Source organism: Paramisgurnus dabryanus, chromosome 15 (assembly GCF_030506205.2).
Source record: "Paramisgurnus dabryanus chromosome 15, PD_genome_1.1, whole genome shotgun sequence".
NCBI classification, from domain to species: Eukaryota; Metazoa; Chordata; class Actinopteri; order Cypriniformes; family Cobitidae; genus Paramisgurnus; species Paramisgurnus dabryanus.
In genome coordinates this window covers 21,385,485-21,405,957 of record NC_133351.1, presented here as the reverse complement: position 1 = coordinate 21,405,957, position 20,473 = coordinate 21,385,485, and the positions used below count along the sequence as shown (strand labels likewise).

At 38.1% G+C, this 20,473-nt stretch overlaps 1 protein-coding gene across 1 annotated transcript in view; it reads left to right on the top strand.

Annotated features, from left to right (window-relative positions):
• Positions 1-20,473, top strand: part of xpo4 (exportin 4) — a 43,627-nt gene that overhangs the window by 18,800 nt on the left and 4,354 nt on the right. Inside the window, exons 7-15 of the mRNA XM_065248968.2 lie at positions 1,594-1,706; positions 8,974-9,131; positions 11,380-11,554; positions 12,272-12,448; positions 12,671-12,813; positions 12,892-13,037; positions 13,253-13,430; positions 17,405-17,564; positions 17,774-17,943. Coding sequence (XP_065105040.1) covers positions 1,594-1,706; positions 8,974-9,131; positions 11,380-11,554; positions 12,272-12,448; positions 12,671-12,813; positions 12,892-13,037; positions 13,253-13,430; positions 17,405-17,564; positions 17,774-17,943 — 1,420 coding nt within the window. The remainder of the gene's footprint in view (positions 1-1,593; positions 1,707-8,973; positions 9,132-11,379; positions 11,555-12,271; positions 12,449-12,670; positions 12,814-12,891; positions 13,038-13,252; positions 13,431-17,404; positions 17,565-17,773; positions 17,944-20,473) is intronic.

The window sequence follows — 20,473 nt, the reverse complement described above, 5'->3', positions numbered from 1 at the left end:
CAAGAATAAATGCATGATTTCTGTTTCTGTTCGAACAACGACACGCACCTTCGATCAGATTGGCTTTCTTTTTTATCATCCACACTGTCAATTCGTTTTACCGAATTCCACATCCTTATGAATATTTAAATATTTTAGATGACAGACTTATTGTGGAAATGTACATCAGATATTATATTACAAATCCTCAAAGTCCCACAGAGCAAACCGTATGATGTCATCTAAAAATACAGGGTATATGTTATGTGTTCAGCAATTCAGTTTGGCACACAAAACGTATCCACTGCATAGTAGCTGTGATTTGTGATGTTTCTCGCATTAACGGACATCTGCCTTCTCTTGAGGCCTCTTCTCTCCTCACTATGGGTCACTCAGAGTTCTGCTGGCCCTTTGCTATTTTTAAGAGGCTATAAAGTCTGCATAGGATGGACACAGACAGCACAAAGGGGGTGACGCTCACCACCAACACACACACAACCACACACTCTCCCTTTGTGTCCAGTCTGTATAGTTATTTTATAGGTGAGCTGCCAGATATTTGTGGTGTGAGATAACTGACTCGTAAAACTACATATGTGACCCTCTCTGTGAAATCCAGGTTAAAATGTCATAATCTAAATAGGAGTCGTCGTATGATTTCAGTTATTTATTAAGGTCAAGGCAAAGATTAAGATCAATGTGAAATCTATCTAAGATATCATGGGATTGCATAGGATGATTTTATGTTGAAAACCATAATCAAAATATAACTTTAGCTGGATTTTCACAGACTGGGTCACATATTTTCCTGAGTGACTGGTCAGTCATATGGAAGCCATGTAGGATAGTTTTAGGTGTAGATGACTCTAGAATATTTTTGGAGCTTGGTTGTTATTAATAAAGATATGGATGAAGAGCAGTGGAAAGTAATTGTGATGCTTTTTTGTAGATATGAAATCCTGTCGTTTATGTTCTTATGGCAGGATGCTCAAATGCGATGCAGTGTTTAAAAGCTTGTCCTGTCAGCACACTTATTAAATGCAAATGCCAAAAAGATACATTAATAAATGTAAGTATTTAAGAAGCCATATACCTAACTAATCGACTAGGTGTCTGTGACCCATCTGTAGCACTTTGGATACTTACTGTACATGTGGGATTGTGTGTGTGTATGTGAGAGAGGGAGCTTGCATTTGTCAGCTGGGAGTGACTGTGGGTTCAGCCCAGAGGAATGCATGGCCTTTGCCGGTAACTGGCTTTGATCAAACATTCCTGTGGGAGTCTCTCTCTCTCGATTTCTTTTTGTTTTTTTCCCAGAGTGGCTCTCTCCATCTTTTACCCAGTGGGCCACATGGACAGGGAGATTTTGAGGTAAACGTTTAGTGGGAGGGGACAGTAACTGTGTCACAGATGGAATCAGATAGAAAAAGAAGAGCTGGAGAAAACATACATTGCTGCTGTGCTGGGATTTCACTGCAGCAATTTTCCACACTCTTCTTGGTGCAATCCAAGAGGAACTGCCAGAGATAAACCAACAGAGAAAAGTGACAGTGTGAAACATCAGTCTGTTCTTATCCTCTCTCTTACTGCTGTTGACCTTAACTGAGGTGTCACTGGGAAGGCACTACATTGCCATGTTCGAAGCCACTCAGAATGTCTTGCTCAAGCCAACCGAGACCTGGAGGGAAACCCTACTAGACCACAGAGTCATGGATCTTTTCTTCACTGTGAGTACCACCTTTGAAAAATCTCATTCTTTTCCCTTAAGTTTTTTATTTGATCTGCTTTTCACGTTTGCTTAGAATGTTATTGCACGTTCAGTGTCTTTGTTTTTTCATGCGTTTCATCTCTTTTGTAATTGTTTCTTCAAATATTGCTTTTACAGTGCATTTATTAAAAATAACAGCAATTAGATCAGATGCTTTTAACATTACATATTGTCACTTAAATAACTACACAGATGTCTCAAAGGTTTTGAGCTGCAGTTTATTTTGCAACTGCAGTGAGCAAAAAATCATCATGCATACTAAGGCTGTTAAAGATGACAAAAAGTAAAGTAAGAGTTTGGTTCCAAAACGAAAAAGATTTAAAAAAATGTATCTTGTTTTGGAGCCAAACTCTTCAAATTATGATGGAAAAGTATTATTTGCTCTGTATTATTTGTTCTGCTGAATATATTTGTAATAAAGCAGAAGCACTTTTGACACTTATTCTAGGAATAATACTATGGAGGTCAATAGTGCTCCAAAACAGTTTGGTTACAACTTGGCTCAAAATATATTATTTTCTGTTAAGCAGAACAAAAAGATTTATACAGGTTTGAAAAAACTTGACAGTAGGCATGGACTGGTATGAGATTTTGGCGGTATAATAACCTTAAGCAAAAATACCACGGTTTCACAGTTTTGCAATACTAAAATGTGTTATTTTCAGACATATACAAACAACAACTTTTTAACTGGACACAATACATTTTATTTTTATGTATGTATGTTGGGTGAAAAATAGGCTTTAAATTATAATTTTCTTTCAAAAAAATATTTTTGTAATATATATTTTAAATGTAAATTACATGACTTAATGATTTAATACATTTTGTTTAAATCCAGCTCATACCTTGCAAACGGAATTACAGAAAATGTAAGTGGTTTTGAAACCTCGACTGTTTTAAACCTTGGTATGCCTTGAAACCGGTTACCGCCCCATGTCTACTTGACAGTAAGTAAATGACGACATAATTTTCATTTTAATGGGTGCAAACTTGTCACCTTTCGGTGAAATTCGCCATTTTGTATCCAAAATAGGTCATTTTTGTGATTCGTCTAGATCAGCTGAATTTTTGAAAATGAGGGGTAAGGGGGGTGTGCGACAGGTTTGCAGTGAATGAAATTATGAAAATCATGTCCAGCTATTGTGGTAATGATGTCAAATCACTGGCCAGTTTGGCTGGATATGTTTTACAATTTATAGTCACCTTATTTGCTGCCGAAGTTTAAGCAGTCTGTGCAGATTGAGCACACACACTTGACTCGTAGTATTTTCTCAATCGAGGTTACGCGCCCACGTCACGTTAGCCTTTAATACACACCAGCATCAAAGTTACCTTCTTTCTTTTATCCTCATAAACACGACAATTTAGGTCTTTAGAAAATGCATGTGTAACAGTATATTAGATCCGATTTTGGTCTTAAAGGGGAAGTTACCTAATTTTGCTCATGTCTTTCACTCCTGTTAATCAAACAGCATTGAGAGAAAATCTGTCTCTGCTCTTAACTAAATCACTTTTCTACCTTTAATAAGATATGTGCGTCAAATTGTACACGAGTTTGATTCGAGTTGCTTGATAGGGTTCATATTCATATTGTATTAGAGCTATGGCTGTAAACAGAACAAACCTTGAATTATTTGTTTATGTGTACTGAATCATATGAAATACAAATGTCTGTAACACTTTACAAAAAGGTTGTGTTTGTTCACATCAGTAAATGCATTATGAACAAAAAATTAACAATATATTATACAAAAGCATTTATTTATTCTTGTTTATGTCATCACAGTAATTGATGTTAATTTGTGGTGCATTAACTAAGTTAACAGTTTCAAATTTGATTAAATAGGGAATTAAGTGCTTAAATTAATAAGATTTAAAATAAATAAATAAATACATTTCTTTTTCACCCCTGATGAGTTTGTAAATTTAAAAATTGGCTTTTAGATGGTATATTAAAACTAAATTTATCTAGTCATGGCAGTGAGTGGTTTTCTTGTCAGCATTGTTGCTTGATTATATTCCATTGTAATGTAGTCTAAAGGCTTGAATGAAACTTAACTGACAGTCTAAATGCCATCTGCACCCCTTGTTACTAATATTGGCTCTTAATGCAGCCTAAATTTGGGCTTTATTAGCTCTAGTACACCATGTAGTGTGAAAGTGCTTGGCGCAAGGCTTAACAAATAAACAGTTTGGCTCGTGTTAGTTAGAGGTTTTGTCCAAACTGGTCCTCAGCAACACCTCTGCCTTAGAAGTCATAAGCAATTTAATCTAATGGCTCATTGTGTCTCGTAGAACCACATAGAGTAACGTCTGGAAGCAGTGCACAGATTCTGTTCTGATGTGTGGAACAATTCTGTCAAGTTACCCTCGGCATCAGGAACGCGGATGCCAAATAACGTTCCGCTCCTCTCCATTACCATTACACGCTCTCTGAGCCGCCTGCTGCCAAATAATGCTCTACTTTCCACCAGCAGTCTTGGGTGGTTACTAAAGACAGATTAGATGTTACTTTCCTTCACTCGTTTTCACAGTTATACAAGGTGCCAATATGCTGCTCCATCATTCACGCCTCTTCTGAAACAGGGCTGCGAACTGGTGACAAACTTTGCTCCTATCTTTAAAATGTGTCACAAACCCCCTGTACATGTTAATATATAGGGAAACACATTGTTGAAAACTAGTAGCATTTATAATTTTAAGTAATAACTAATTTAACTAATACTATTTTTGTTATTATTTAGGAGCCATTTCGGGGTTTGTTTCTGTCTTCAAAAGAATGTCACAAAGTCTGAGTTATATAAATATGCGTTAATTGAGAGTGCTGAATGGCTGCACAGTGTCCTTGCAAGTCATAAGTTTCCACCGTTTCTTTGCATTATTCATGAGAAGGATCTTGTTTGATACAATTACTGTGCTGAATTATGCATGAGCTATTCTGGCTGTGATAAAGGTTAAAAGTATTGCATCTGTTTAATCTTTGTTGTTCTTTAGAAAAATAGGACGAAAGTGTGTTTCTTTAGTGCACCAACACAAGCATTGTTTGTTTCCTTTCGACATGACCTTAAATTTGGATACATTTTGCTGGTTCATGGTGGCCAAAACAAATGAAATAAACTTTGTTTTTTGTGTATTCAGATAATAATTTATCATCAGGACTACTCTTTCATGACTCTTTAACCCCTTGATTTTACAGACAAAGCTTAAAGCTAGTCCTAGACTAAAACACTGAAAATAAGTAGCACTAACAGATCTTAAAATTCGACACACCAGTAACGTCTTTTTCTAAGGCATGTTTATAAAAGATGCTTAAACATCTTCACTTAACCAAGGCCTTGTCCTGGCTTCATCTAAACCTCGTCCGCTATTGCTTAACAAAATATTTGGTGCAGTTTTACCTTTGCTTGTATTTACAACATTCATTCTCCCCCGGATGAAGTCTAGAGCAGTAACACGAACACGAGTTGTAAAATTACAGATAAAATGACACAAGTCTGATTTCTCTAAAATAATGTATATATACAACAAAAGTTAAGAGTTTGGATATGCTTATTTGAAAACCAGGCTTAAGTCTTGTAGTCTAATTTTGAGATTAGGAGCATCAAAGTTAGATTTTTATCATTGATTTTACTTTAATGCAGCCTTAGTCAATATTAAAGATATCAAGGTTATATTTTTACAGAATGTTCTTTACATTATGAAGGATGATTTTATGTAAAAAAAATAAAAAACAGTAAGTCACAATAAGACTTTTAAATATCAAATATTTAAATATTTTAAATAAGACTGAAATAATAAGTAAGGGGTAATTGTGTAGGGAAATTTAAAGTACTTAAAATGATAAATTTAAATGAAAAATAGTGTTATTAAATACATTTAAGAAATTACATATTTCCATAATACCAATTTCAAGCATTTAAGAAAAATATTTTGTCACAAAGTTTTCAAGGTCAGTGATGTGTCTAAACTTTTTGGTTTTATATTTTGTTGCGTTTAATGGTGTTTTTTTGCGTGTGGGTGGCTGGGGGGACGATGTTTTTGTTAAAGGGCTGAAGAGTGCTCAGCTGTCACACCCTCTGTGCGTCTTTACAAGTCTCCTTGTATCTGTGTGTGGTGCGGTCGTTGTTTGTGTAAGCCTGTGGCAGGGGGACGTATATCCGTGTGTGTGAGAGTGAATTATTGAGCGGCTGGATGAGTGTGCGTGTGCCAGACTGTCAGCAGTGTATGTCGGCCTGTCAGCTGTTGGTCCACACTTATCAGCTGTGCCCTGAAGAAGCGAGAGGGCATCCAGACACGCGCTGTCAGGGTCAGAGGTGAATAGAGATGAGCTACAGGATTAGACTCCGACCCCTGGATTCAGAGCCACTGTTAACAGCCACCAGAGTAAAGATCCAAGTGAAGAGCCAGTCCTTCATCTAAAGGGAAAGTTGCAGTGTTTCTCCGAAGTCTGGAAGCACGCAGCAGAAAATAATGACGTGTAACCTAAAATAAATCTCTTGTATTCTCTTCGCACCTAATAAAGCTGTGGTTACATGAACATTTTCCTACCATGCAAACTAAGTGAAGGGTATTTTTGTTTGTGGTTTTAAAGTTTGCTCTGAAACTCTTCGCCTTCAGACGCTAATATAAGAAAAACTAATTTATGCCAAAGTTTAAATAGATAAATCTCACAACAAAATTGTTAAAGTCACATTTGATCTCAAAATCAAAAAGAAAAAATTATAAATTATATGTTGCATTTAGAAACATGCCTATTTTAGTGCTATTTTTAAATTACTATGACTGTGATTTATTAAATATATTTTTCTGTGTTACTTTCATGACAACTTTGAATTTGTCTTAAAGGAACAGTATGTAGGATTGTGGCCAAAACTGGTATTGCAATCACAAAACTTGTGGCTAAAACTGGTACTGCAATCACACAGCTGGTGGCCAATATACCAAACGACAACATAAACATCAGTTGAGGGCTGCAACTCCACTTTTTAAATGACAATATCCTGGCCGGACTGCTGTTGTCAGTGATATAAGTATTTGAAATGAAAATGATTTCTTAATGTCTAGTGATATTTCAGGGCCATTTAATGATTAATTGATACAAATTTCTTACATACTGTTCCTTTAAAAATATCCCTGTAAACAGTTTTTCTGAATACATTAAAACCAATATAAGAGGTACTACAGTACCGTTATTTATATTATCTATATCATGATTTCTTCCCCGCATAACAACAGTGAGAATAAGTGCTACCCCTCTTTACAAATCGTATTTTTCGACGAAATAAGACTTTGTCCGGAGAAATAACTGAGATTTTCCATACGTACAGCGAGTTTTTGAAGCAGGGGTCTGATTCCTGGCTCAGAGCGAACGTATAGTTTGTTTATGGTATAAACACAATCAGGGATTGTTATGGCACTCCGGTTAAAACGCCGTCATGAAATGATTGATGGTCGAGCTCTGATTTTGTAACTAGATCTAAACGAATGTGGCCAAAGAAATGAGCTGAGAGAATAGATCCCAGTGGAGGCTCTAATCCTCTCCGCGGACAGACGCAAGGCTTTGTCTTTTCTCTATTAATAGGCCAGTGTGTCGTCGTATCTCCAGTGTTCATTTCGGAGAGCTACCTTGTCTTGTTTTGATTTAGACCCCCCTGTCGGACTCTAACTATAGTCTGACTCAAGGCGATTGGCATACCTCGCATGGCGTGGATGTTCTTCAACACAGCTGTTTGTTCAGAGCATGCTGCTCGCAGAGCTTTGGCCTTGTGCGCTATTCTTTTCTTCTCTCTTGAACTCTTTTCCGATCTCGTTCCCTCTCTCATCGACCCCATACACCCCACCTCTCAGTCTCCCTCCCTTTCTTTTTCAGCTCAGAGGATGATTTCACACTCAGGATATTGTGCACTTCTTTAGCGGTCAGGGCTGTTTATGGCGTGCTAGCATTTGCATTTCGCCCGGTGGCTGACGTTCATCCGTGTGGCTGTAGGAAATGGAATGTGGTGTGAAAATGCCACTTTAGATTCTTCCAGAGCATACAAACGGGTCCGTCCGACTCGCTCTGTTACCTCTTTGCACGCCACCGCTGCCTGAACGTGTGGCGAACAGACGGGAAAAGAGTAAGCTGGAGAAAAAGGGATTTGGGAAAGAAGCGAAAGCAAAGGAACTTGTGCCAAACATATTCTGTTCTGCTGTGCCACCACATGTGCTGCTGGTAGGAAAGAACGGGAGAGCATAGCCGGTCCGCTCAGAAATGTTTTGCCGTGGCGGTGCTTCGGTCACGTACCGTTCAGTTCAAGAGGCAGACTCTGATACCGATTTCCTCGGACTGGATTAGGGATTGAGAAGCCCATCTGTGAATTGATTGGCTTGGGCCTTGATTCCAAGGGTGAAGGTGAGGGGTATTCCAACATTTCTATGCCTCGGGTCTTTATTTCTCTGAGAGGAAGGGTTCACAGGTTGCGTGAGATGAGAAATCGAAGACAGATTTGTGTATCTGTGTCTAAGAGAGAGCAGAAGAGAAGGGCGAGAGGGAGAAAGTATGTTTTTGTATGTCAATTAGAGGGGCTTTTCTCTGTGATTCAAGGAAACTGTGTGTGAGACTCTCCCCAGCCCGTGTGTTTTGTCAGCTGCCCATGGGCCAGTCTGCAGTTCCTCATGGACTCTTTCAGGGGGCCTGTCTAGTTTTAACAGTACAGTAGTGCAGTGCGAACCGGGGTATACGCGCTCCTCTCTTCCTCTTTCAAGAGAGCGCTTTATCTCCAAAAATTTTAATTTCTCTTTTGTCTTTTATGCTTTTTGATGTCATGCCTCCAAGGGAGATGGATTTCAGATTGTTGGTGAGCTGTGATAAGAATTTTTAGGGGACTTTTCATTTATGGGGTTTTTGTAGGTTGTTATGATCACTGTGTGTGTCTGCGTCAGTATATTGGATGGTAGTTTATTAAATGCAGACATACGAGTATTTTTAATTATAAGCTACTTAATTTAAACTTGGTTTATAACAGTCAGTATTTTTATGGTATGCATATTTTTGTTAGTTGTTTACAGAAAGAAGAAGAGATTATGCTATTGTTATTGTTTCCAGTTATCTGGTATTGGTATGCTACTGTAGTGTGTTTCGGAAAAGATTATGCATTGGTTTATTTTAGTGTAATGAGTCAGAAAATGTAACCTGTTGGAGTACTGATTCACAGTCTCTATCTCTATCTTTTTCTCTCCTTTAGGTGCACAGAAAAATCAGAGAAGATTCAGACATGGCACAGGACTCTCTTCAGTGCCTGGCCCAGCTAGCCTCAATGCATGGCCCCATCTTTCCTGATGAGAACGCTCAGGTAACCTACCTGGCACACCTGGTGGAGGGACTGCTCAACATGATCAATGGGTGAGTTTCTTCCTAACGTGTGCTTTAGCTCAGTGGTTTTCCAGGGGGGCCGTGAGATGGTGCCAGGGGGGCCCCAATTTTATGAAATACATTAATTTATCATGAATTCTGTGTAATTAAACCTAAAAAAAAAAAATAAGGCTACTAATCAAAAGCACTACTTTTTTGTATAATTTAATGTTTTTTTTTCATTAAAATGTTGAGTTTTAGAACAGTTTTTTGTCACAAATTTTCTTTGGGGGGCCGTGAAGGAATGAAACATACACAAGGGGGGCGCACGCTGAAAAGGTTTGGGAACCACTGCTTTAGCTGATCTAATCTGGCGGCTTATTTATATATTTAGTGAAGTGAATTTAGGTTTGATTTGCTCTTGTCATTCACACAAATGTGACATTGTCTTTGAAATCCAGGCTAACATCTCATCAGAGGAATAGTAGCATCAAAAACCAACTTGGTTTCTTTGACAAGGCCTTACTCTGTCAATATTAAAGATATCAAGGTTATCTTTTAATGGAATATTATGTTGAATGATTTTATGTAGAAAACAGTCAATCACAAAAAAATAACTTTTGGTTGATTTAAGAATAGATGTAGAATATGGTCATGGAGAATAAGGCTTTAATATGTTCTTCATAAATACAGCCAGTATGCTAGTAATATGCATGATAATAAGCAACTACTGTAGTTAATATTGAGAAATGGCCCTGAAACTTAATTGGTAGGATAACTTCTTATTTCGTTGTTATTCCCGTGTTTTGACATGGAAATGTACATTATAGCAAGGATCTGAATCAGAACCTAATTCACTTAAAGAGACATTCCACTTTTTTAGAAAATATGCTCATTTTCCAGCTTCCCAATCCATTGAATCTGATTAGACCATTAGCATCAGGCTCAAAAATAACCAGAGTTTCAATATTTTTCCTATTTAAAACTTGACCCTTCTGTAGTTACATCGTGTACTAAGACTGACAGAAAATTAAAAGTTGCGATTTTCTAGGCAGATATGGTTAGGACTATACTCTCATTTTGGAGACAGCAGGCCTAGTGATATTACGCACTGCCCGAAAATAGTCCCCTGCCATTGAAAGTAACCAGGGGGGCTATTTTCGGGCAGTGCGTAATATCACTACGCCTGCTGCAGCCATGTTACATCTGCAAACTCCTTGATAATTACGCCAAAATGAGAGTATAGTCCTAACCATATCTGCCTAGAAAATCGCAGCTTTTAATTTTCTGTCAGTCTTAGTACACGATGTAACTACAGAGAGTTAGGTTTTAAATATGAAAAATATTGAAACTATTTGATTATTTTTTAGGGGCAATGCTAATGGTCTAATCAATGGATTGTGCTAAGCTATGCTAAAAGTGCCAGCGCCAGACCCGGAGATTAGCTGAATGGATTTCAAAATGGTAAAAATCAAATGTGGAAATAAAAAGTGGATGAATGTCCCTTTAATTGCCCCAGATGTTTAATATGAGGAGATAAAAATGCCTCTGAAGTGTAAGACTGTACTGTCATTAAAATTGCTCAAATCTCAAAGATGGTAGGCTATTCCTGCTGCTTTAAATAACACGCATGCAGTCTCATCCACTGCTGTTTGGAATTTGAGAAGTAGGCGTAGTGAGTTAGGGTCTTTTTCCCCACTCCTCCCTCCCTCTGTCTCTGCCATTCTGTAATCACCTATTCCTGGAGCATTTTTCCAGTTGCATCATCGGAAAGCCATGCAGCAGGTCCGCCAATCTGCCGTGATTGAACTCTTCTGCTTACAATTTAAATCCATCTGATACGGGTTAGGGACGCAGTTGGGAGCGTAAGGAAAGGCAGACCTCAAATGCTCTTCCTCAACTCAAAGAGGGAAAACAAACTTGTGTTCCCGGGAATCCAGGTAGTTTGTCGGCGCTATGGCAGTTGGATAGAATCTTTAAATCTCCCTTAGATCTTATACAGTGTAGCTATAGTGTGACGGCTTCAAGTGCTTGTAGATACATTTTTCCAGAGAATATGAAAAGCTTTAAATGTGCTAGACCTTCAAGCTGGTCTGTACTGTGCATATAGTTTATTCAGGGCCGCTTCAGGTCCGTACTGTATCTCATACTCCCTGTATCAGGTATGCTGAAAATAAAAGAAGATTCGTTGTAGGATTATCTTTTCAGGGTTAAAATGCCACTGTACGTTAGTCAATTGTTGTTGTTATATTCGCTATCCCACCTGTTGCTCACTTTCTCTCTTTGCGTTTACTTTTAGGATTGAGATTGAAGACTCTGAGGCTGTAGGCATCTCCAACATCATTAGTAACTTAATCAGCACGTTTCCCCGAAGCGCTCTAACAGCGCTCCCAAATGAACTCTTCGCTTCTTTCGTTAACTGCCTCACACTGCTCACGTGTTCATTTGGTCGCAGCGCCGCCCTGGAGGAAGTGGTAAGTATTGCATTCGTACAAACTTGCATACTTTGCAGTGTGAAAATTTACAAACTTGTCTTTTTTACTTTTCTAGTTTTTTTTTGTCATCTTAAAGTAAGATCACACCAATTAAGAATTTTTTTAACTTGCGCCCTTTTGTGGCATACTTGATGTTGACAACATTCCCACTCCTAAGTTAGGGCGCACTCACATTATACAAACTGCACCCAAGCACGTTTGACCCCCAAACCCTGGTTTGTTTGACTAGTGTGGTTGCTCCATACTGGGCACAGTTTGGTGAAGCGCGGCTCAAGAGGCAAGACGTCAATTGCGCAACCACTCCCCTTCTTTTGCCTTCATCATAAAAAAAACTTCTGATGCACGCAGCAAAACAATGGCAAATTAATGACAAAAGCGTGTTCAGGCTCGGATCAATAAAAGTACAGTGTGAGTACGTGCTTCTGGGGAAGTGGGGGGGCAGTCGCGCTTGAGCACAGTTCGGTTGGGTAAGGTATAATATGAGTGTGTCCGATTTTCACAAGGCTTTAGGGTGTCCCATGGTTTTTAAAAGGGCATTCTCACTTTTCTGGGGCTGCTATGCACCCTACCGCGCCCTTTTGACAGGCATGCACTGGTGTGAACTTTACAGTGGTTTATCACCTAACAGCCCTTGTGGCCAAAACTTTGTGTGGGACCGAAGAGCTGAGGGAGTCACATTTTTTTCTGTATCTATAGTTGGACAAGGATGACATGGTGTACATGGAGGCGTATGATAAGCTGCTGGAGTCTTGGCTCACGCTGGTCCAGGAGGACGAGCATTTCCCACGTGGCTGTTTCGTCCAGCCAGCCATGCAGGTCTTCAACTCCTACATCCAGTGTCACCTTGCTGCACCCGATGGCACCAGAAACCTGGTTAGAGGAACTGCATTCACCTTCCTTTTCACTTCTCTCATGCTGTAAACATCTTTAAAAACTGAACTCTTCTAAGAATAATTTGTAGCCATTCTTGTATGTTCTCAATAATAGTGGGAAAGCATGAAGCACAACAAATGTCTTAAACTGTTCTCTTCTGACAATATAAGAAACTGCTGTTCCACACATGGGTTTGGTCATCCACTTTATTTGCCTTTTTAGACTGCAAATGGTGTCGCTTCTCATGAAGAAGAAGAAATTAATGAGTTACAGGAGGATGACAGAGAACTGTTCTCAGACCAGCTTGCCAGTATCGGCATGTTGGGGCGTATAGCTGCAGACCACTGTATACCTCTGCTCACAGGGTATAAAAATTAACTTCTCATTTAAAGAAAAATCACTGTAAATAAAAAAATAACAATTCTTGATTTTTCTGTCTTTAGTTTGTTGGAGGACCGGGTTACACGGCTTCACGGTCAACTCCAGAGACACCAACAGCACCTAATGGCTACTTCAGACCCAGGCACAGTGGACAGGAAAGTTTTGGATGACCTTTACGAAGACATTCATTGGCTCATATTAGTGTCAGGTATGTGTCATCTTGTATCCAAGCCATTGTATTATAAGTACTCGGTGTTCACTCAAAGGCAACTGATCTTCAGTTTCAGCACTTAATCAATTTGTTTTATTAGTTGTTGAATGATGGGGATTTTTCCAGCATTCAAACTTCTCCCAAACTATTTTGAGTTTAAGAATGTTTAATGTTGAACTTTTACCTACTTTATTTGTTTTGTGTTTTATCAGGCTACCTCTTGGCTGATGACCCTCAGGGCGAAACACCATTAATACCTTCAGAAGTGATGGAATACTCAATCAAACACTCTACAGAGGTGGATATCAACACTACACTACAGCTTCTTGGCTCTCCCGGAGAGAAGGCCACCTCAATCCCAGGATGCAATAGGACAGACTCAGTTATTAGGTAAAGGGACCTTGCAAGACACAGCAGTAAGAAATGTCAAGTTGAATTCTGACTATCATTTGCAATGTTTCTTGTTTCATCTTACGTGATTTTGCAAGTGTTAAGCGACACTCCACTTTTTTGAAAATAGGCTCATTTTCCAGCTCCCCTACAGCGTATTAACACGGGGTGTAATCGTTAACGCCTAACGGAAGGTTTGTCTGAAGCGTGGCCAACAGCCAATCACATTGGCCGCTACACATGCTCCGTTCCTTCATAAACATAATTGGCTGGCTCTGCCTAGGTTATTTGCATAAGGCAATCTGATTGGCTGACGCATGCGTTGCCGCTTGAAAAGTTTAGAAATGTTCAACTTCTGCCACGAGCAATGGCACTGACGCGGTGCCGACGGATCCACAATTCAGTTAGTCAACGCATGACGTCACCCATTAAAAGTGAATGGGAATCGTTAACGCTGACGCCCCGTGTAAATGCGAGAGTTAGAGTTAAACACCTGATTTTTACAGTTTTGGAATCCATTCGGCCGATCTCCAGGTCTAGGGAAGCAACTTTTAGCATAGCTTAGCATAATCCATTGAATCCGATTAGACCATTAGCATCGCGCTCAAAAATTACCAAAGGGTTTCGATATTTTTCCTATTGATATTACGCAGCGCCCGAAAATTGTCCCCTTGGAAACTTTCAATAGCAGAGGATTATTTTTGGGCACGGTGCCTGCTGCAGCCATGGTATGGCAGCAAAGTCTTTGATTATTACGCCGTAAAGAGAGTATAGTTCCTAGCCATATCGCCCTGGAAAATTGAAATTTTTAAGTAAATCTTAGTACACGATGTAACTACAAAAGAGTCGAGTTTTAAATAGGAAAAAAACCTAAACTCTTTGGTTTTTGTGCGCGATGCTAATGGTCTAATCAGATTCAATGAATTATGCTAAGCTATGATAAAAGTGGTAGCGCCAGACCCGGAAATTGGCTGAATGGATTTCAAAACTGTAAAAATTTAATGTTTCACTCTAGGGTAGATGGAATATGATCGTATTTTCAATAAAGTGGAATGTCCCTTTAACTGTGTCTTGTCCAAAGAAGTGCATTTTTGTAAACTAAAATTCTTTGCCACAAAAGCTTTCATGCACTTAAAGGATTTTGTAGACAGTCGAATTTGTTAAATAACAATGAAATGACAAAGGGACATTTGTGAAAATAAGGCATTTCAATTACTAAAATTCTTTTCATTGCCATTAAAGTGAAATTACTGAATCTTAACCTAAGACCCTGACAGTAAACAATTGCAAATAACTAAAGTCAGAATGTAAAAATTAAGAAACTGAACCACACTTTAGGGGTCGCTGAGATGCATGTGACTACCACCAATAGGTTGTATTCAGGTCCAAGTAATCATAAGAGATTCGAGGACGAGACGTGTAACGAATTCCGACAACAACGCGTTATTTCGAAACGGCCCATGGCCGGGATCAAGCCGATTTAAGCTAAGGTAATTTTTTGTGAATGTATAATACATCCTGAGAACAAATAACATTTATAAAATAATAATGTATTATCCGAACAGTGTCACAAATATGGGCCAAATATATACAGAATTGTGTAAATTGTCTCCATCAAATTCCCAGCAGAAATACTGTATAGTGATAGCATTATCTGATATAAGATTTCTTTTTTAAACAAGAACAGAACTACAGCCTGGTGTCTATTAATAGACAAAAAAGGCTAAAATATCTTTCTAATATCAGCTAATCTGACAAATGTTGTTTTCACTGGAGACTACAAATGTACCCATAATTTGGCTGCCTAGATGAACAATGTCTTGAGGACTCCTCGTGTTTAAAGTTTATCACTCAAATGCTGTTGAGAGGCCACGCATGGTGAAGCACAGGCTGTTTGATCTGCACCCGGTGCTTGCGTTTCATCGGCCCAGTGGGAAATGCCCTGGCACGCTCCCAGTCAGGCCTGCCACGCGTACGGCGGCCCTCAAGTGGCCCCAGCCCCCGGCGCCAGCCAATTCTCCAGCACCACTCCCTACGCATTATTTAATTAAAGCCGGGCCAGGTGCTGCTCGAAGCCAGCATCAGAGAGAAGCGTTAGGGGTCTGGAGTCACATGTGTCCTGAAGCTATTTATAACTAGACAATTCTTGATTTTGGCTCCAATTTTCAGCTATTGTTTTCCAGGGTTCTTGGAATTGAGGCTGGTTTGACGGGCGTCAGATCATGTTGTAATTTTCTGTGCTCACAGGTGGTCGAGATTTTCGGAAAAGCTGATATTCGATCAGATGCTAATCTGATTGGATTGAGCCACCGACTGGAAACTTGATAAATAGTACAATTTTAATGATCCAACAAAGAGTAATTTGTAGTGACATGTTTATACCATTATTGTAAGGGTCTCCTAGAGACCAAGTGTTTTTTAGCACAAGTTCGCTTGTAATCTGATTTGGGGTTAATGCATCCTATTATTCCATAACTTTGGAATGGGATAAAAGTGATGATTGAGAGATTGGATGATGTGCTGATGGATGGGGAGAGATAGGGATTCTGTATCGGTATGACAAGTTGGGGGAGGCAAAGCAGAGGTCAGAAGATATGGAGTGTGGAGGTTTTGGAAAAAAAACGCTGGGCCAAAGGATTGAGTTTCCCAAGAACAGTCACCGACCCCACAGCTTTGAAATGTCACTGGGGTTTTGTCTTTAGAAACAATGGGAAACATTTCAGGGAGCTGCATTCAGTGGGCAGTGCGGGATGTCTGCCTTCAGTCTAGTTAAGCTGCTGTAATCCTTTTCTTGTGTCCTCTTACTGTTCCAATGGAGGTGTGAAGGAACGATATTGTTTGTTATTATGGCTTTTGTTGAGTCTTGCAGCATCTAGACAGAACTTCCATGAACTTTTTTTCCTTTAACTTTATTCATTTTACCTATAAATCAGAGGTTTTCAACCTTCTTCAGGCCAAAGACCCATTAATGGATAGAGAGGAGGAGCAGGGACCCCAAGTACTTGTATTAAATTAAGATTATATTTAATATCATTTATAACACCTACTTAATCATGGTTATGTTATAACTAATATTTTTTGGCATACTACATAACAGATTTCATCATGGCAACTTGATGCTCTTGATTTAAAGTTTACATTTATATTATTAGCCTACTAATGCATGTTTGTTTGCTTCATTTTTATTTTTCCAAAAATAACACCACGGACCACCAAGGGCTCCCTGTTGAAAACCCATGCTATAAATAATGATGTTGACTAGCAGATCCTGTCATATTCTGTGTGTTTAAAGTTTATATGTGCGTATATATAGACGTTTGTAACAGCAACAACACAAACAAACGGCTTTTGTGGACTAAACGCAACTTTCGACTGCGTTCGAGTTCCACATAGAATCAATAACAACAAAGTCCTTTTACAGTAGTTTATTTCTGATAAAAGGGAAATAAATGACAAGTTAATTACTTTCATATATATATATATATATATATATATATATATATATATATATATATATATATATATATATATATATATATATATATATATATATATATATTAAATCTAACACGTATCACTGAGCTAATGTTACTGTGTACAAATAATGTATACAACATTAACTACAGGTCCTTAAATTCTTGCCTGGCTGCCAAACCTTTCTGCACAGTTGTGATACATGTTGTGATACGTCTTTAGCAAATTAGCAAAATAACATTTTATTTTCGACAAGGTATTTGTTTCAGAGATCAGTTAAGCCACCACTAGCCAAACCGAGAAAAAATACAGACCGGAAGTTCACTTCGGTTCATGCGCTTAATTTCGACGCTCGTGCATCCGATGAAACTCTATGAAAGGGTCATTCAAGTCAAACCAAATCACTTATATGTATTTTAATATAGTTAGAGATGTATAAATATACATAAATACATAGAGGGGTGGATATATAAATAACAGATTTACTCTCTCTGTCTTAGGTTGTTATCAGCGGTACTCAGAACATCAGAGGTGGAATCTCGGGCCACACGAGCGAGTCTTACTGAACTGCTCAGTCCTCAGATGGGCAAAGACATTGTCTGGTTTCTTCGGCGTTGGGCCAAGACATATCTGCTGGTGGATGAGAAACTCTACAGCCATGTAAGTTAAACACAGAGTTTCCATTTTAAATCCAAGATAGATTGAGGTCGACAAGCAAGCAGGCCGGCATGTCCGAGTGAAGCTTTTTAAGAGGAACAGGGAAACCTGGCATGCAGCCTAGACATTATTTACACATTGCTTTATGACTTCTGTCTCGATTTTTGTCTTTACGGTTTTTTTTTACCGTCTCTTTCGATACTCTCCATCAGATCAGCGTGCCTCTCATCACAGCCTTTGGAGCAGACACAGAAGGAGCGCAGTGGATTGTGGGATATCTTTTGGAGAAGGTGATCAATAATCTGTCTGTGTGGAGCTCGGAGCCAGAGCTGGCCAACGACACGGTGGAGCTGCTGGTGACTCTGGTGGAGAAGAGAGAGAGGTTTGTGTGCCTGAATGAGGATGCACGTAGGAGCAGATCAGGAGGGTTTAATGTGTGTGTAATTGGCCGAAAAGTGTGCAGGACAGCTGCCCAAATTACAGGCATGGGGGAGAGTTTGTGCTGATGACTTTTGTTGATACAAGGCGATATGTTTTTAATGTGCACCACCTGCTGACAGATTTTTAGTATTGCATTTGAAACTTCAGACTGCATTGAAATGCCAATGTAATAAATTGCCACCTGTATCAACGCAAACCTCTTTTAAAATACAGATGTTGTATATTGAAGTTTCTTACATGATAAATTACCCTCATGTCTAAATTGGTTGCTTTTCATACCATAAACATATAATACATTTAATTTGAGTCTTTATTTACCCAAGGATTGATTTGTTCACAGTTGTTCTTATTGAACCATGGATTAAAGTTTTCCGTCGCTAGACGGATTTCCGTCAATTGCAAAATTATTAAATTCACTTTTAATAAAGACGACGTGTATTCACCTTTTTTTAAGTTGGATGTGATCAAAGCCTGGGGTGGAGCCAAATCACGTTCCTCTCTCCACTGTAAGCGTTCTGTAATCACTACGCACCGGATCCACTCCGGGTTTTCTGGCTGTATCACGTTAAGCTGAGGTAAAACTTTCAGCTAGCATGGACAAACTTGTAATGCAGAAAGGCTCCGATGTTTTAGCGATTGATAAAGGTGTAAAAGACCAATGGAGATTGACTTGGCTTAGCGAAATGATGAAGATTGGCAAGCCTTTCAGTTCGTGGGATAAGAAAACCAAACCGCCAGGTAATTTACGTGTCTTTGCAATTAGGGGTCCTGTATTTTCTCACGTACGTGATCACCCGGGTCCCGTTTTTGACTGCTATGCTCATCAGGCCAGTTGCTAATACAACAGGTTTGTTAAACTTGTGGGTAAACTTCATGTGGCGCCACAAGAACCAAGAGGCAGATGACATCCACATCCTGTGAGAGCGATTTCAGGAATCATAAGAGGAGACTGCTTCCGAAATGCTCTCGCGGCACTTTGATGTCATCCACGTGTCGGTTCTTGCAGTTTCATTTGCGTGTGGTCTCAAAAAACGTAACATTTGTACATATATTTTAGCACCGCACTTTATAAACAAGTGATATTAAGCCATTCAAACACTAAACAACAGTGTTAATGTTAAATGCGTTCGCTGTTTCTGTGTCAGAGCTGAACACGCCGCGCATTCGCTTCTCATTGTGCTTGTGAGTATTTTTGCCACTTTATTGGGCTTAAATACAAATATGTGTCAAAAATCCCGTCTTTGCAAGTATCCTCATATAAACACGACCATTTAGGTCTTAGGAGAAAGTAAACAGCAGAACCATTGCGCATAAAATAGCACATCAGCGCTGCCTCTATTGTAACATAATAATTTGTTGATAAAGGTACAGTCATCAATTAACAACTGTCACTATGGTTACAGACATCCTGTGCGAATTGAACACTAGTTTAACTCGAGTTACACGTTCAGGGTTTATATTCATACATAACGTTACTGTAAGCTGTTGTGTGAACAGAACAGACCCTGGATTATTCGTTTATGTGTACTGAATAATATGATATGAAAAAGTTGTATTTGTTCACATTAGTAAATGCATTATATAACTTGAAAAAACAATGAAAAATATAGAATATATAAGCATTTATTAATTCTTGTTTATGTCATTACAGTAATTGATGGTAGTTCATGGTGCATTCACTAATGTTAAGAGTTTCAACTTTGATTAAAAAATTATTAGTAAATGCTAAAATAAATACATTTACAATTAATAAATAATTAATAAAAGATTCATTAAAGGTGGTGATATTCATGTTTTCTTTTTATATAGTGGGTTATTTAGCTGTTTCGCCTTCATCTTAAATGCCATGCAAACTACAGCTACCTATTTATGCCACAGGAGACTTTAATATGGAATTAATGGCAAAAAATACACCCTTAAAATGCTATTGGTCTCGCCTACATTAAGTTTTGGTTAAAGAAATATGACTTGGCCTGAAAAAAATTTCAGTCAAATGAATTTTTTTCACTTTAATCCATGGAACCTGCATGTGAAAACCCAGCTAAACTCATTTTTGTGAATTTACTTTTTTCTACATAAAATCACTCTACAAAATGTAAAAAAACAATCTGTGGGAATATGTATTTATTTATATATATATATATATATATATATATATATTCCCACAGATTGTTTTATATATATATATATATATATATATATATATATATATATATATATATATATATATATATATATATATTATATATTTAATTTATATATATATATATATATATATATATAATTATATATATATATATATATATATATATATATATATATATATATATATATATATATATATATATATATATATATATATATATATATATATATATTATTTATTTAATATAGTGCAGCCATGTCAAAGATTAATATATAATAATAATAATAATAATAATATAATATATAATAATCTCTCTTTGTAATTT